Consider the following 14,663-nt stretch of genomic DNA (forward strand, 5'->3'; position numbering starts at 1 on the left):
TGCATGTCTCCAAACTTTTGCCGAGCAAGATTGTAACTGACGCCTTCAAAATCAAAGTATGTCTGAACTGAATAAAGGAAAATTTAAATTTTATATTTTAAAATTATATATTTTTTAATACCGATGGAAATATATTATTCTGTAAATTGAAATGAATTTATACATATATTTTTTTAAATTAATAACTTATGCATTTGTTCAGTGTCTAATCCTTCCCGACCACATGCTGCCATACAGGGGTGAGAAGCTGTGTGTGTGGCTAAATGACATTGCAAAGTTTAGATCTGCAGACAGCAAGAGGTTTGAATAACAAACAATGGGCATGTGGTGTGTCACAGCGAACAGCAGCTGAAATGCCCCATTTTCATTTGCTGTTGTTGGAATACGCAAGCTTTATTTATTTTTCTTTCTTTTCCTTTAGGGTGTAATCCTCATCCACGGGGCGCGAATAGGCTACTTCCAAGGGGACATTCGACTCCTGATGGACGATCTGAAAATGCTGCAGCCAACAGTCTTTCCCGTCGTCCCTCGTCTCCTCAACCGCATGTTTGACAAAGTTGGTCAATGTGTTTGTTTTATCAGTTACTCTAATTACTTTTCTTTCACCGTATGTACAGGCTCTCTGGTGTGCAGCCTTTTTTTTTTTTTTTTTTTTGACTTGTTGTCTGTTAGTGTTTGTAGTTATTCTAATTTGATCTCATTCCTCTGCAGGTCTTTAGTCAGGCCAACACACCACTGAAAAGATGGCTCCTGGATTTTGCCTTCAGAAGAAAAGAGTCTGAGCTTAAAAACGGAGTGGTCAGAAAGGACAGCATGTGGGACAAACTCATCTTCAAAAAAGTACAGGTAAAGGGACCATGTTTTTGTTTAACTTTACTTTAAAGTAAGGTGGTTGTACTGCTTAGATATAGTCAGTTCTGAATGAGATAATGTCCTCTGTTAGACGGCACGCGGTGAGATTAGATGGTAGATAAACAGGTTAAGATTTGACCAGAACTTCAAAATCTTTTAGAAAGTCCACCTTAAGTTTTGTGCTTTGCAAGAAAATTGCAGCCAGTTTTAGTGCAACATTTGAACTTCAGTGTGTGTGTTTTGCTCTTTGCAGGCGAGTCTGGGCGGTCGTGTGAGGCTTATGATCACAGGGGCAGCCCCCGTGTCCCCAACAATCCTCACTTTCCTTCGAGCTGCTCTCGGCTGTCAGGTGAGTTGCTTTCACGCCCATCTCACAGGCTGAAGGCAGATTTCTTTTGTTTTTTTGTTTAACAATAACTGTAACTGTTTTATTTCTCATTTGTAACTGCTAATATCCATGTTTTCAACAGTTCTACGAAGGCTATGGTCAGACAGAATGTACAGCTGGATGCTCCATGTCAATGCCTGGAGACTGGACAGCAGGTAAAAGTTCAAAAATTGTCAAAGAACCATCCAGTATTGTGGTTTCTGTTTAATGATGCCCCGTTGGTAATATGGATTTAGTTAGTAGGAATTGTAGCAGTGTGTGGAGGACACTGGTGTTTTTTGCACCATAAAGCTAAGACTGAATATTGTGTCCTCAGGTCACGTCGGGCCTCCTCTACCCTGCAACTACATAAAACTTGTTGATGTAGCAGAAATGAATTACCTGGCAGCCAATGGAGAGGGAGAGGTAAGAGCATTCTTTCTTATCAAACATGTTAACTGAGGATGGGATCACATTATGTACTTGCCTTTTACCTTTTATAAACACAACTGAATTTTGGAAATTTTCCAATTTGGGTTACAGACATTCTAAAGAGTTATGGTGGCTTACATTAACAAAAAAAAAAAAGAAATCTCTGAAGATACCAAAACAAAGCATTCAACATGTTCAGAGTATGAAACAGTTCGTCGGTGCACATGAAACAAAACAAGTGCACGTTACAACATCTGAAAACCTGTATTGCAAAATCTCTCGACTCTGAACTCACAACTCTGAAGGTTTCCAACTCTTCATAATCTGTTTTCTGCATTTCTATACTCGACTAATTTGATGAATAAATTCAAACATTAATTATAGATCTTCCAAAAGAGTAGCCATTTTTAATCAGTGCTAGAAACAGATGTGCTCTCACCGCCCACCAGATCATGATAAACGTGTGTAATACAAGTGGATGAAAGGGAATCTCTGCATGCTGGAGGGACGCTGAATCTTTATTTGTCGCCTGTGTCGCCCTAGGTGTGTGTCAAAGGACCAAATGTATTCAAGGGTTACTTGAAAGACCCCGAGAAATCAGCCGAGGCGATCGACCAGGACGGATGGCTGCACACGGGAGACATTGGGAAATGGCTTCCTGTAAGTGAAACAGGATGAACGGCGGTATTCGTGTTAGTTCCGATTATCGTTGTGGTCCGATTTAAACTTGCATTGCCTCATTGGTTTATTGCAGAATGGCACTCTGAAGGTCATTGATAGAAAGAAACACATTTTCAAGCTGGCACAAGGAGAGTACATCGCCCCGGAGAAAATAGAAACCGTTTATAATCGCAGCGATCCGGTGGCCCAGATATTTGTTCATGGTGACAGCTTACAGGTTAGTTATATTCCAACTCTTGTTTCTTGTAGACACAAACTGTTTTTTGTTTTTTTTGTACTGACGTTAATGCTGCAAACGGTTGCATTTCATCCTCATCTTATCCGTGTCGTCATTTTCCAGGCGTGCTTGGTGGGGATTGTGGTACCCGATCAAGACTTTTTACCTATGTGGGCCAAGAAAAAAGGGTTTGAAGGTTCCTACTCTGAGCTGTGCACTAACAAGGTCAGAGTCATTACAAGCAACAATCCAAACTTGCACCTCCGCTCTTCAGACACGCCTAACATTTTTTTTTTCTTCCTTTTTTGACTATTTCTAGGATGTGAAGGCAGCCATTTTGGAGGACATGCTGAATTTGGGCAAAGAAGCAGGACTCAAGTCTTTTGAACAGGTAGCTGTTCCCTTGTTTGACTTCTATCAAGTCTTTAATAATCTCAAAACGGGAGATTATTAACATATTAAAAAGCCTACCATGTCTCACCTTATTTTGAAAAAAAAAAAAAAAAAGGTAGCAGTATGGATTGCTTTTATTTTTTTAGTTACACACTCACACTTTAGTCTACAATGCTTTCTTCACATCGTAGTGTCATGAGCAGTTTTTGATTTTACTGTCAAAACTATAACTCTTGTTCACTCCAAATCCTTTTTCCCCACCGCAGGTGAGAGATATCGGGATGCACACCGAGATGTTTTCTGTGCAGAATGGCCTGCTGACGCCCACCCTGAAGGCCAAGAGGACCGAGATTCGAAACCGCTTCAGAGAACAGATCGATGAACTTTACGCCAGGATTAAGATGTGAGCCGTGATGAAGGAGTTCTATAGAAGGGTCAACACAAAACCACCAAATAAACTACCTGGAGGATGCTCTGCATTTCTTTCTGCCAGTTAAGATTTAGCTCATTCTTTTTTTGAGGGGGGCAGAGAATGCTTTCAAACAATTTGGGCAGTGAATCTCGGTCGAAAGTGTTTATTATCCTTCTCTTGTTCGGTTACTCTACAACCAAGTTCCCCCTGCCGTCACTCAGTCAAGAATATCCCAGCACATGTTTAAATGGTACATATTTTAAATCAGAGGGGAAACATGAGTTCCTCTTGCCTTTTTCCACCATGACGTCTGACGTCTACTCAGAAGAGTTAATCTCCTGAAAATATTTCAGCTAGTTTGTTTGTTTTTATTTTGTCTTGGGAGCAAAATGCCTTTACAGTGACTTAATATCAACTATTTATATACCAAGCTATTTATCATTTTTGGTAATCTATTTAAGTTGATATTTAACTCATTCATCAAACCTGTAAATAATGTATGTGCCAGAAAATTATATTTGTATGCAGAGTACATGGCCTGATACTCCAGTTGCAACCTCCTGCATTCCCATGTGTCTCAGTGCTGCAGGCTCAATGACAGACTGCACTCATCTGTTTGAAAGCAGAATTTAGTTAACAGCCTATTAGGGTTTGTGTGCCTTTTGTTTCATTGTTTTCATCTCACAGTGCATGTAAAATATTGAATGTTGCTACATTGTACATGAGATTCCTTTGCAGTGCCCTTTTAAATAGCAATGCCACACAGGCTGCAGGATGAAGTTCCATAGGTGTCATTTGTATATTGCACAATGATTTGGAAGGAAAATGGTAAAACTGTACTTAGGATTCATTTAAAGAAGCCAGATTTTCTGAAGCAATTCCATGTGTTTAACTGATCACGGAAATCAGTCTTCACTTCAGCTGCACGACTATTTAAAAAAAAAAAAAAAAAAACCTGTGTTTTCAATATATTATGGTCGCTCTGCACATCTAATATCGAGGACTCCTTGGCATTACAACTCATCTGTTTTTTGTGATTCTTACAGGGTGAAAAGGGCAAATGTGCAGTTTTAATGAAAACCATAGGATCATTATTTGTCAAATGACATGAATAAATGCTTTTATTCAAGTTTTGTCTTCTCTTAATGGCCAGTTCTGTGTTTGCAGTTGTGGCTTGTTCAGAGTGAGGCCTCCCATGTCATTTAAAGTTGTTTAAAAGCTGAATAAACAGCTTTTAACACACTATAATTTAGTTTGAATCAATCTCAGGGACATTTAAAGTATTTATTTATCTGCAGCATTTCTCAGTATTTATTATGAATCATATGAAAACCTATTTGCAATTTGCTGAATAGTTAAGGGTGGAGTGCTCCTATCCGGTTGGCGGTGGGCCTTTACCTTCAGCGGAAAAGTTAAAGTATATCGGAATCTTGTTCGTAAGTGGTAGGATGAAACAAGAGATGGACAGTTAGATTGCTGAAGAGGGAACTGAGCTAAAGAGCAAAACATTCGATTTTCTGGTCCATCAACTCTATGGCCATCCAGACTGGGAATGTGGTCACCATGGTAACGGATACAAGCCGCAGAAATTAGTTTCCTTTGAAGGGTGGCTGGACTCAGCCTTTGAGATATGGTCATGAGATCATGCACAAAGGTGTCAGCTGAGGTAGTTTGGGAAATCTGAAAAGGAATGCCTCCTGGTCACCTCCCTTTGGAGGTATTTTAGGGCACGTGGAACTGGGAGGAGACTTTGGGGTAGACCCAGAACTGGCCGGAGGGATTATGTATCCTTTCTGGCCAGGGTGTCTCAGGATACCTCTGGCAGAGCTGGAGAGAGCCACTGGGGAGAGGGATGTCTTGAGTTGCCCTCTTGGACCTGTAGCCTCCGCAGCTTGACTTCAGATTAGTGGAAGTGGATGGATGGATGGATACATTGTTTTACCTTTAAACATGCACCAGCATACTGTTATGGGTGTCTACCAAAATTTTAAAACATAAATAACAAGTAGGATCATTTGTTATCTCAGCTCAGATGCTAAATAAAATGCCAGTACTTGTTACCAACATCTTTGGAAGCCACACAGCAAAACGACACAAACCTCATCCTCTACTAGGAATCAAAGTCCTCCATACATGTGAGCAGAAGTTGGTCTGAGATTTCCCCGCCGTTTTGTTCAAAGCCATCCAGAGTCTCTAAATATTCCTGGTCATCCTGTTCATCCCCCCACTCGTCAGGACTCTCCCCCACTGGACGCGTTCTGCTCTGCGGGGCCTGGTTTGGTGCCTGGCTGAGTTCAAAGTTGCCGGTGTCGTCCATTAAATAAGCCTGATCCTCCTCATCCTGTCAGTGAACAGTAGACATGATCACTTGCTGCTGCTTGCAAAGAACAAAGTCTCTTTGATCGTTAGCTCACTGAATTTCAGAATTTCCATGCAGTTTAAGTGAAAATTAAAAAAAAAACAAAAAAAAAAAACACTAACCAGTGTCAGGATGTAGCTGACACAGATCTCCTGTGGCAATGGACAACCTGTAACAGTAAAATAACCACCATGTTATCACCTAAATTATGTTTCCTTGAAAAAAAAGGAGTAATTTCGGGTCAAGACATACTTGAGGACCTGAAGTTCCTGCAGTCAGGATCGTGACACTTCTGATACCAGACTTCCTCTTTAAAATCCACAACAATCCTGGAGAGGAGTATGAGGTTAGATCAGATAAGACTGACAACCCACGAATGAGCACGAAGCATACATCATTACGTACATGATGTTGTTGCTTTTATGAAACCGCTGCACATTTTGGCACCAGCGGTATTTGGCAATGTCGTAGACGAGGAGCTGCTCTGCAGCAAAGTAGTTCCATCTTCTTATGCCTGTTGAGTTTGTAAGACATAATGAAAGTCAGGTGGTTTAATACTCGCTGCACAACACTACTGACCGGTTTGACTACACACACCTATTTGCATTTCACAAAACGCTTTTTGTTACGATGACTGATGACTTAACAAAACCAATTCAAGCCACATGATCAACATCTATGGGAACCTACTCCCTGATGACAGTGTGTCTCCAAAATTCACTGTGGAAGTGAAGAATCTTAAAGTTAAATCTTAAATGAATTATTTGAAATGCTTAATCAAATGACATGATTTCAAACCGGCAGTGACTGTGTCCTGCGACAGTCAAACACTCACTTCCTTGGATCCCATTCTTTCTAACCAAGGTTGACACAAATCTGTCGACCTCTTGGTGAGGGGATGACGTGCAGCCAGAAAACGTGTCTGTTAGGAAAGCAGCAGACAAAAAAAATAAATAAATAAAAATCAGAAATGTTTTAAAACTCAAAATGATTTAAGGTAAAAAACAGTGATAATATTTACAAAATCTGCAGACTCCAGTGAAACTGGTATATCTGTGAGCACATATGATTGTCCATTTAGACCTCACGCAGACATTAATTTGGCATAAATGTTTACAGCTACAGAAACTGGGGAAATTCACAAATCATAAAGAAAAAAAGGCTCAGCAGCTCCAACTCCAGTGTTAAAGGGATAGTTCGCCTCTTTTGACATGAAGCTGTATGCCATCCCATATTAGCAATCGCTTGGCGCTATTTTTGCCTCCCTTGATATCAATGTGTCCAATGTAAACTGTGCAGACCGAAGAGCAGACCGAGCACTCCCCTGCTTCCAAGCAGTAAACACCGTAACAGGTGCAGCTATCACTAGGTGGCTTGACGCATTGATATCAAGGGAGGCAAAAATAGCACCAAGCGATGTGAGGTCTGACTTTTTCATCGAGAACGATTTTGTGATGCAAATGTATTACTCTTTTGAACGCATATTGTTTTGAGAAGCAAGACGCTTTATTTTTCTAGCCCCAGCCAACTAGCCGGACTACCTTCGTGGACGCCAAAACTCGGCTGGAACTCGGCTCACAGGACGCAGCGGGGGGTAAGTCAATGTTCATAAATGATATTGCTAATATGGGATGTCATACAGCTTCATGTCAAAAGAGGCGAACTATCCCTTTAAGTAGTCTCTCAGCGCTGTCTGCAGCACATGCAGCAGAGAACACTCCACAGCTGAGCAGGCTGCAAACAGATGAATGTGTGTGAAAGGAGCATTGAACAAAGCTTTCTGGTTCAGTGCTACCTGGACAGGAAGCCGATCCCTGCTGACAAAGAGGTGCAGAGGATTTAGATTCGTGCGTTTCTGGGACATCCCACGTAAGAATTCTCTGACCTGTGAAACTGATGATATGCAGGAAGATTAGCAGACATCTCAAAGCAGGGAGAAGAAAAAAACAAAAAAGTTAAAGTTGCACATCGTACCTCACATTACACACCAATGATGCCAGAAAAACACATTCCTCTGCAGAAATTCCCTTCTCGGGCTTGGCAGGAAACTTGTTGTCTTCTGCCACAGTGAACGCGGCGTTCTTCCCCACTTTTGAGGACTTGTACAGCCGGAAATTTCTGTTCTTTGTGTAGACGCCTGTTTGTATAAGTTGTAACTTTTAGCATGTACAAAAAGACAAGTGTTATGACAAAAGAACATGTTAAATGTGAACCAGTTTTTCCCCTTGCTGCACACACGCCTCACACTGATCACTCTTAAAAAAACAAAACAATCAAAAAAAACAAACAACTGAACGTCAGAGAGTTTTTGACGCTGCCTGATTCCCAACATTTATCTAGAAGACAAGCCACTGCAACTCTGACTGATTTAAAAGTGATTTTATTTTATTTTTTTTAGATCCAGGCTGAATCTTGCTTTCATTCGTCTAGTGACCAGCCAGCACTCTCTAATTTACACAGTCAAGCACAGAGTACAAATATGAGGAATACAAAGAAGACAATCGTGTGCTGTGCATCACAAGTCACGGAGGGAGAGGGCCTGGTTTTACACATGACCGCTGATAGCAGAAGCACGCATCATAAACGACTTACTGTCCATTACTTAGAGACGCTTTACAAATTCACACTTCCTGTTTTCCACTTAATGAGAGAGATGCTCACCTCTCATTAAGTGAGGAGTAAAACTTCCTCTAGTGACGTAGCTGTTCTGCTGCACGGATGCTTTGCGTCAACACTAATCTCCTGCACAAAATACGAGGGTGGAAAATTGCCAACATGTTTAATGAGTAAGTCAAATATCAAAACATGCCTTCCGTTGTACTGATCGCTACGCTGTGAATGTGCTCAGAAATTCAGCCCCGAAATATTCAGATCATGACTTCAGTTTTCACAGCTTCAACTAAGAGAGCATCAGGAGAACACTTTGATGACTTTGCACCATACCCGCTTCGATGTTCATATTTAGCATCTCCTTGTTTTGAGACAGAATTGGAGAATGTGTGACTATGTAACAGAAAGTGCGTAGGGGTAAAAAGCCAAATAGAGAAATCTGCATCCTCTTACCAAGATCAACAAAGAGACAGTCGTGGCCGTCCTTCTTTTTCACCCGCAGGAAGCCGAGGTCTCTCTCTTCACGCTTACGCTTCTTCTTCTGCGGACTCTCGGCCGTCCCAGCTGCCTTTGGTGGATTGCTCTCAGGATCGACATGCGTTCTACTGTCGACATGTCATTGACAAAAAATAAATAAAATACCAAGTGATAAAGTTGATGACAGAAAGGAAATTAAAAACAAACGGCTTTCACAAGTCTGGGTAAAAAAAAAAAAAAAAAAAACTGACCCAGTTTCACCGCTTTCGGTCAGTGAATTCATCCCTTCATCCAGGCAGCTTTCACTTTTGGCTTTGTTCAGGACGGGCTGAAGGATCGCATGGATGAACCTTCCTTTAGGAATAAAAAAGCAAAACAGTCAAAGTTTATTGATAATATGTATACACATGAAAGAACGTTATTATTGCTTCCATGTAAGCCTGAACACACCAACATGTATGTTGTCTTTGAAGGCAGCATTTTGGAGGATGAAGATAAGATGTCGGCTGAATTTCTCCTCTGTGCTGGAGTCAAGGTTGAGGACGTTTTCCGCAGAGCATTCGATCCCATAAACCTCCATTAACCTGTCGCAGACGTACTTGAAAGCACACAGACAGGTAAACATACCGTACACTCTGCATCCCTATGCCACATGACCAATAAGAAACTCAGATGTTAAGACATATGCGAGTTGACAGTTTACAAAAACCGGCATCAAATGATTACTTTTCATGGTTAAGCCCTCACATCACGATCAGCAGACTGCGTTATACAGAGTGACACGTTCAATTGTAAATGGGTAAACAAAAATATTCCCTACCTGGATAAGCAAAGACACCATAGAGTTCCCATCGCAGCCTTCGTTTGAAGGTTTGTGGAACTCCAAGTCAAAGTAAAGCTTACAGACAGCACCCTCTGGGATCACCTCATAGCAGTGCATCAAGGACTGGGTGTAAGTCCTGGGGAAAAGAAAAAGTCAAGCACTGAGGCGCATCTTTTCGAAACGACACTGAGAAGATGCAGCAGTATCACCTGTAGTAATGCCACAGCTCGCAGTAACTGGTCACCAGGTATATCCGTTGACCCTCCAGGGCTTTTTCTTTCTCAAGTGCAAAAACGTGAACAGCCTAAAAAAAATTACATTGCCAAGGCACAAATGTAAGCAATTCTCCCCTTTCACAAGCAGGATGGAAACTGGATTAACGGGACGCAGCAGCGCCCTGCGTACCTCTTTGCAGCTCAGAGCAAAGCCGATGGCCATACTTTGACGATGGAAGAATTTCCATATGGAGGAAGGCTGGCACGGCCACAGTCGAGGTTTGTAGGGTGTCGTCAGAGGATTCAGCTGGAACGACTGAGCAAGCCGCTCAACCTTCTTCAATCGGTCGCCCCACTTGCTCATCTCAAAGCGCTCGTCGACCTCTTGTATGTGGCCTGTTACTGAAGTCGGCGTAGGTGTAAGAGTCTTTGCACAATCTTATGTCATCCTTTAATCTTTAAATAAAACAAAATGAAGGATGACGTAGTTAAAGCTCTGCTTCGAACTAGTCAGGATGATTCACAATAATCACACGGGTAGTTGAGCTTTGTTGAAGGCAGGATTTATAACAGGACTGTTGTATTAAGCTGCGTTACTTTTAGCTCGGCACGCGCAACAGAACAGGCGACAAAGTGATGCTGATGTCAGTTTTGTTTACAGGTACACGAAACTTACGACATTTCAATGCACTCTATACATCTACGGGATGTATTTACCTACAAGTGTGGTGCAAAAGATGCAAATGTTAAGATGCCCTTTTGAAAAAAGAAAACACTTTATTGCTGTTCTTACAATTTGATTTGGATAAAAATGTCAGCAAAAAGAGAATATAAATGTCACGTGTTTGTTAAACCAAAACAACCCTTTTGCTTTCAGTCCTTGAGGGGACGCTGCAACGGATTAATGATCAATTAGCAGCTCCACCGCTTAGCACTGGAAAGCATTCGTGTCAAGTTTAATATTCAGTTTTCACTGCCACGACTTGATATGTCAAGTAGTAGCGATGCAGCAGACCAGAGTGTTAAGGTGTTGATTATAGGCAGCACAGAGCGTGTCGTATTTGGGTCGTGTCTTGGGAGAATTCAAAGCTTCAAAAAAAAAAAAAAAAAAAAAAAAAAAAAAGGGGGGGGGGGCAACTATGTCAGATTTGACAAACATGATTTCAGGAGCAAACACTGAACTCGAGATCAGTCTTTTTGGCATCTCCTCCGTGTATCCCCCCCTTCAACGAGCGTACTGTTTTAAACACTGTGGACCAAAGAAAAGTCCGGCCCCAGATGGTACTAGCAGTCCCCCGCTGAAAGTATGTACAGAGTAAATCGGTCCAATCTTTGATTATACGTTTCTTATGTCACTCTCCCAGTAGAGGGTGCCATCTCTATGGAAACAGTCGGTGGTGGTGCCTGTTGCCAAGGTTAGTCACTTCCAAACCCTTAATGATTTCAGGCCTGTTGCCTTGACCACCTGGTCATGAAGCCTTTTGAAAAACTTATCAAAGCAGAGCTCCTGGCCAGGGTAGAGCCCCTTTTAGACCCATTTCAGTTTGTATATAGGACCAAATAGGGGGGGGTTGAAGATGCCACAATCATCCTACTTAATCTCTTGCACAAACATCTAGAGGGGAGTGGGAATCACGCTAGGATGCCCGTTGTTGATTTCTCATCTGCTTTGAACACCATTCAACCTCATCTGCAGGCTGAGAAACTACTTGGTCATTTTAGTCGTGATCTGAGCTTTGCAGGTAGATGTCAGAGGGCGAACAGTGAACTGTCCAGTGTGTCAACATCTTTCATTCGCTCCCCACGGTGGTGTGTTCTGTCCCCTCTGTTGTGCATCTTATACACCAACGACTGCCACAGCCATCACGACAACAGGTGCATTGTCAAGTTTGCAGATGACTCTGTTCTTGTCAGCCTACTTAATTCACATGAAATTGATCGGATCCAGCGGTGGAGCACAGTGTTATCAAGGACCAGGTCATAGAAATGGTAACATCTTACAAATATCTGGGTACTTTTGAAGACTGTGAATGTGCCCAGTGAGATAGTGGGCGTCAAGTTCAGTGGTCTAACTGAAATGTTTAAATGAACAGATGTTGAACAAAGCCATGTACATTAGTGAGGACCCCCAATCAACCTCTGTGTGCTGAACACATGCCACCACCATCTGCCTTAAGCTTCTGAACTCCAAGCACTCTTAAACAGAGATATAAACATTTCTTTAACCATCTTTCCATTCAAACACTCAACTATAACAACAGGAGGAGATAGCCCTTGATTTATTACTATTCTGTTTTGTTGTTGTTGTAGTTTTTTTTTTAACCTCTTTTCTGGCTTGTTTTTAACTCTGGTAGAAGCTGTTGTTTTGCTTTGTGATCATTCTTGTGTGGTCTGTGCTGTATGTTGTCCATTAGGTGTATGCCTACTGCATACAACAGGGTGCTTGCTCTTTTTCCAAATTAAAATTCCAGACTTTTTTAAAACTGATACTTTTTTTCCCCCAAGACCTTAACTTTATGTACTTGTAACTTGTGTGCCTACTGCCTACTTCATTGGGTGAGATTGTACCAACTGTGTTTATTAGAAATGTTAATTTGTATAGGCTAGTATTCAATGAACAAATGCATTATTCATAGTAAATTATGCTTTTACTGATGAAAACGTTTCAAAACATGAAAATCACAAGTACATGAATTTCACATCAAACAAGTGTCACAAAAACTATCTATAAAAAAAAAAAAAATGAATGGATGGATGGATGAATGTAGAATTCAGTCTCTTCACTCACATCTCATCCCATTAGGCTAATACAGTACGTGACCAGTTAGTAAAATTACAGTTTTATAGCCTATCTTCCTATTTCTCATTTCACAATGCCTTTGAGCATACTGTAAAATTCTACCATACATTTATTTTCCATACTTATTAAGACTTTCAAGACTTGCGCAAGCACCCTGTACAAACTGCCCTTGTTAGGCTGAACTGAATCGAACTTTTCTTCTTCGTTTACAGAGTTTATCACAGCTATAAAACGGCGCCATTTAACCAATTTTAGTACCTAAGTAGTCGACGCAGAGAGACCTTTCTTTGCCCACACTGGGTATTGAACAGCTCTAGTTAAAAAACAGTGCAGCAGTAAACCTAAAACGTCAGAGAGTGAGGAGTTACTGGGACTTGTGCCCTAACTTGCTCGGTATGCTACATTACCGTCGTGTTTATGTCAAAAAGTCCATCCGTCCATCATGGTCTCACCGGTATATCACATGACAAATGCCGTCTGTCATTAAGCAGCATTCATTGAATGCATAGAAAAACGTTTTGTTTTCCTTTTTTTTGGCGCTTCTTGAAGCGGAAATGACGCCAATTTTTGTTTTCCGTTTTTTTTTTTAAAGGCGTTGTGTCCTCTAACCATAATGTCTATAACAGCAGAGGTTTTTAATTCTTTCTGCCTGCGCCCTCACATTAAAAGAATCCCTGAAACAATTAAACTTCGCTCAATCCAAAAAAACAAAACACGGACGAGCATAGTTTACGCAGGCATTTTTAGATGTTTGAAGAAGAAGAAGCTGTGAACCAAACCAGAGAGTCTCTATTATGAGGAGAGGGAAAACTGGCGGCTATTTCCGGGTGGTACTGCACTCTAGGGGCGCCAACGAAGCAGTGCAGAGCACGCCGAACTCTATGGTGGTACAATGAAATCCACCTTAGATCCAGCCATTGCTTTGGATATAATTTTTTATATTTTTTCATTTTAATTTTCCTAAAGGCAGGATAAATTATCCTTTCAAACGGCACTTGGTTTGATTTTTTAGACGCACTAGATTTGTTTAAAATACACATTTATTGTCAGTATTGCATCCCGAGTGACGTCACGCATGTGGCATCACTTTACGGCATGGTCAGTCCTAGCGCTGAGCTAGCAGAGAGGGGTTAGCTCAAATAGTTACAGATTTCAGCACAGCCCTTTTACATACTCTCTGACTAGCCTCTGGTTTAGCTTTGGTTGTTGTTAGCGGCACCAGGTTAGCACTCTGGCACAGTGGACGAGTGCCGTAAAGCAGCCGGTCGTAATCAGCCGTGCGTTCTTCAGATTCCGTTAGCTAGATGCTAGCGGATACTGACTCGCAAATGCCAGACCTGTAAGAAAACAGAAAGCTATAACTCCCAGGTTATTGTACTTTCGATATAAATCCACATCCCTCTGTCAGAAATCACAGTATTATTTTCAGGTTTCAGCCGCTAGCGGGGACATTTTTTGAGTTATTAGCGCCAGCCCTATGGAAAATGATCATTCTGCACTCGCTCGCCAGCGCCCCCAGAGAAAATCAACTGAACTGCAGCCAATTTTTTTATAATGGGGCGAATAGGAAGTGGAACGGCTGTCTGTAAAAGGGCTGTGACCAAACTTTCACTACCCACTTCCGGCTATTTTTTTTCAAAGTAAAGGTTTTTCACATTAAAATAAAGAAGAAACGCGAGGACAATCGATGTAGATGTAATCAAATCAGAAAACTGAGCTATGATAATGTATCTATTATTTGATTGATATACTTATGGTGCATAGTGGTGTGGTGGTTAGCACTGTTGCCTCATAGCCACAAAGGTCCCCAATTCAAATCTCAGTTGAGGTGTTTCTGTGTGTGGATTATGCAAATTCTCTTCGGGTACTCGGGCCCATAGATGATAGATGCTCGAACCTCTTCCCACCATCCCAAAACATGCATGTTAGGTTAATTTGGAATTCTAAATTCACCCTATGTGAATGTGCATAGTTGTTTGTCTTGTTTGTCTGTGTGCCCCTGTGATGGACTGGTGACCTGTCATG

At 41.4% G+C, this 14,663-nt stretch overlaps 2 protein-coding genes across 6 annotated transcripts in view; one reads left to right on the forward strand and one right to left on the reverse strand.

Moving 5' to 3' along the window:
• acsl1a (acyl-CoA synthetase long chain family member 1a) overlaps positions 1–4,483 on the forward strand; it is a 21,532-nt gene extending 17,049 nt beyond the window's left edge. For all 4 annotated transcript variants that reach the window (XM_075462996.1, XM_075462995.1, XM_075462994.1 and 1 more), the window contains exons 12-21: positions 422–556; positions 712–846; positions 1,106–1,201; positions 1,323–1,395; positions 1,557–1,645; positions 2,195–2,311; positions 2,406–2,549; positions 2,673–2,774; positions 2,869–2,940; positions 3,209–4,483. In XM_075462996.1, coding sequence (XP_075319111.1) covers positions 422–556; positions 712–846; positions 1,106–1,201; positions 1,323–1,395; positions 1,557–1,645; positions 2,195–2,311; positions 2,406–2,549; positions 2,673–2,774; positions 2,869–2,940; positions 3,209–3,349 — 1,104 coding nt within the window. In that variant the 3' untranslated portion in view covers positions 3,350–4,483. The remainder of the gene's footprint in view (positions 1–421; positions 557–711; positions 847–1,105; positions 1,202–1,322; positions 1,396–1,556; positions 1,646–2,194; positions 2,312–2,405; positions 2,550–2,672; positions 2,775–2,868; positions 2,941–3,208) is intronic.
• primpol (primase and polymerase (DNA-directed)) lies at positions 1,327–14,182 on the reverse strand. Of its 2 annotated transcripts, XM_075462999.1 has the most exons (14): positions 13,046–14,182; positions 10,029–10,294; positions 9,833–9,927; positions 9,621–9,759; positions 9,251–9,398; positions 9,052–9,154; positions 8,777–8,928; positions 7,688–7,850; positions 7,509–7,606; positions 6,549–6,635; positions 6,119–6,227; positions 5,966–6,042; positions 5,836–5,882; positions 1,327–5,695 (listed from the first exon to the last, which is right to left on the reverse strand). In XM_075462999.1, exons 2-14 carry the CDS (start codon positions 10,200–10,202, stop codon positions 5,465–5,467), a joined length of 1,623 nt encoding a protein of 540 aa, XP_075319114.1. In that variant the 5' UTR covers positions 10,203–10,294; positions 13,046–14,182; the 3' UTR covers positions 1,327–5,464. The 2 variants fall into 2 exon arrangements, with proteins under 2 accessions (XP_075319114.1, XP_075319112.1); XM_075462997.1 differs by lacking the exons at positions 9,833–9,927; positions 10,029–10,294; positions 13,046–14,182 and having other exon boundaries at positions 1,328–5,695; positions 8,777–8,925; positions 9,621–9,783.
• Positions 14,183–14,663: the final 481 nt, after the last annotated feature.

The sequence above is a fragment of the Odontesthes bonariensis genome, chromosome 4, assembly GCF_027942865.1.
Source record: "Odontesthes bonariensis isolate fOdoBon6 chromosome 4, fOdoBon6.hap1, whole genome shotgun sequence".
In the NCBI taxonomy this organism is placed as follows: domain Eukaryota; kingdom Metazoa; phylum Chordata; class Actinopteri; order Atheriniformes; family Atherinopsidae; genus Odontesthes; species Odontesthes bonariensis.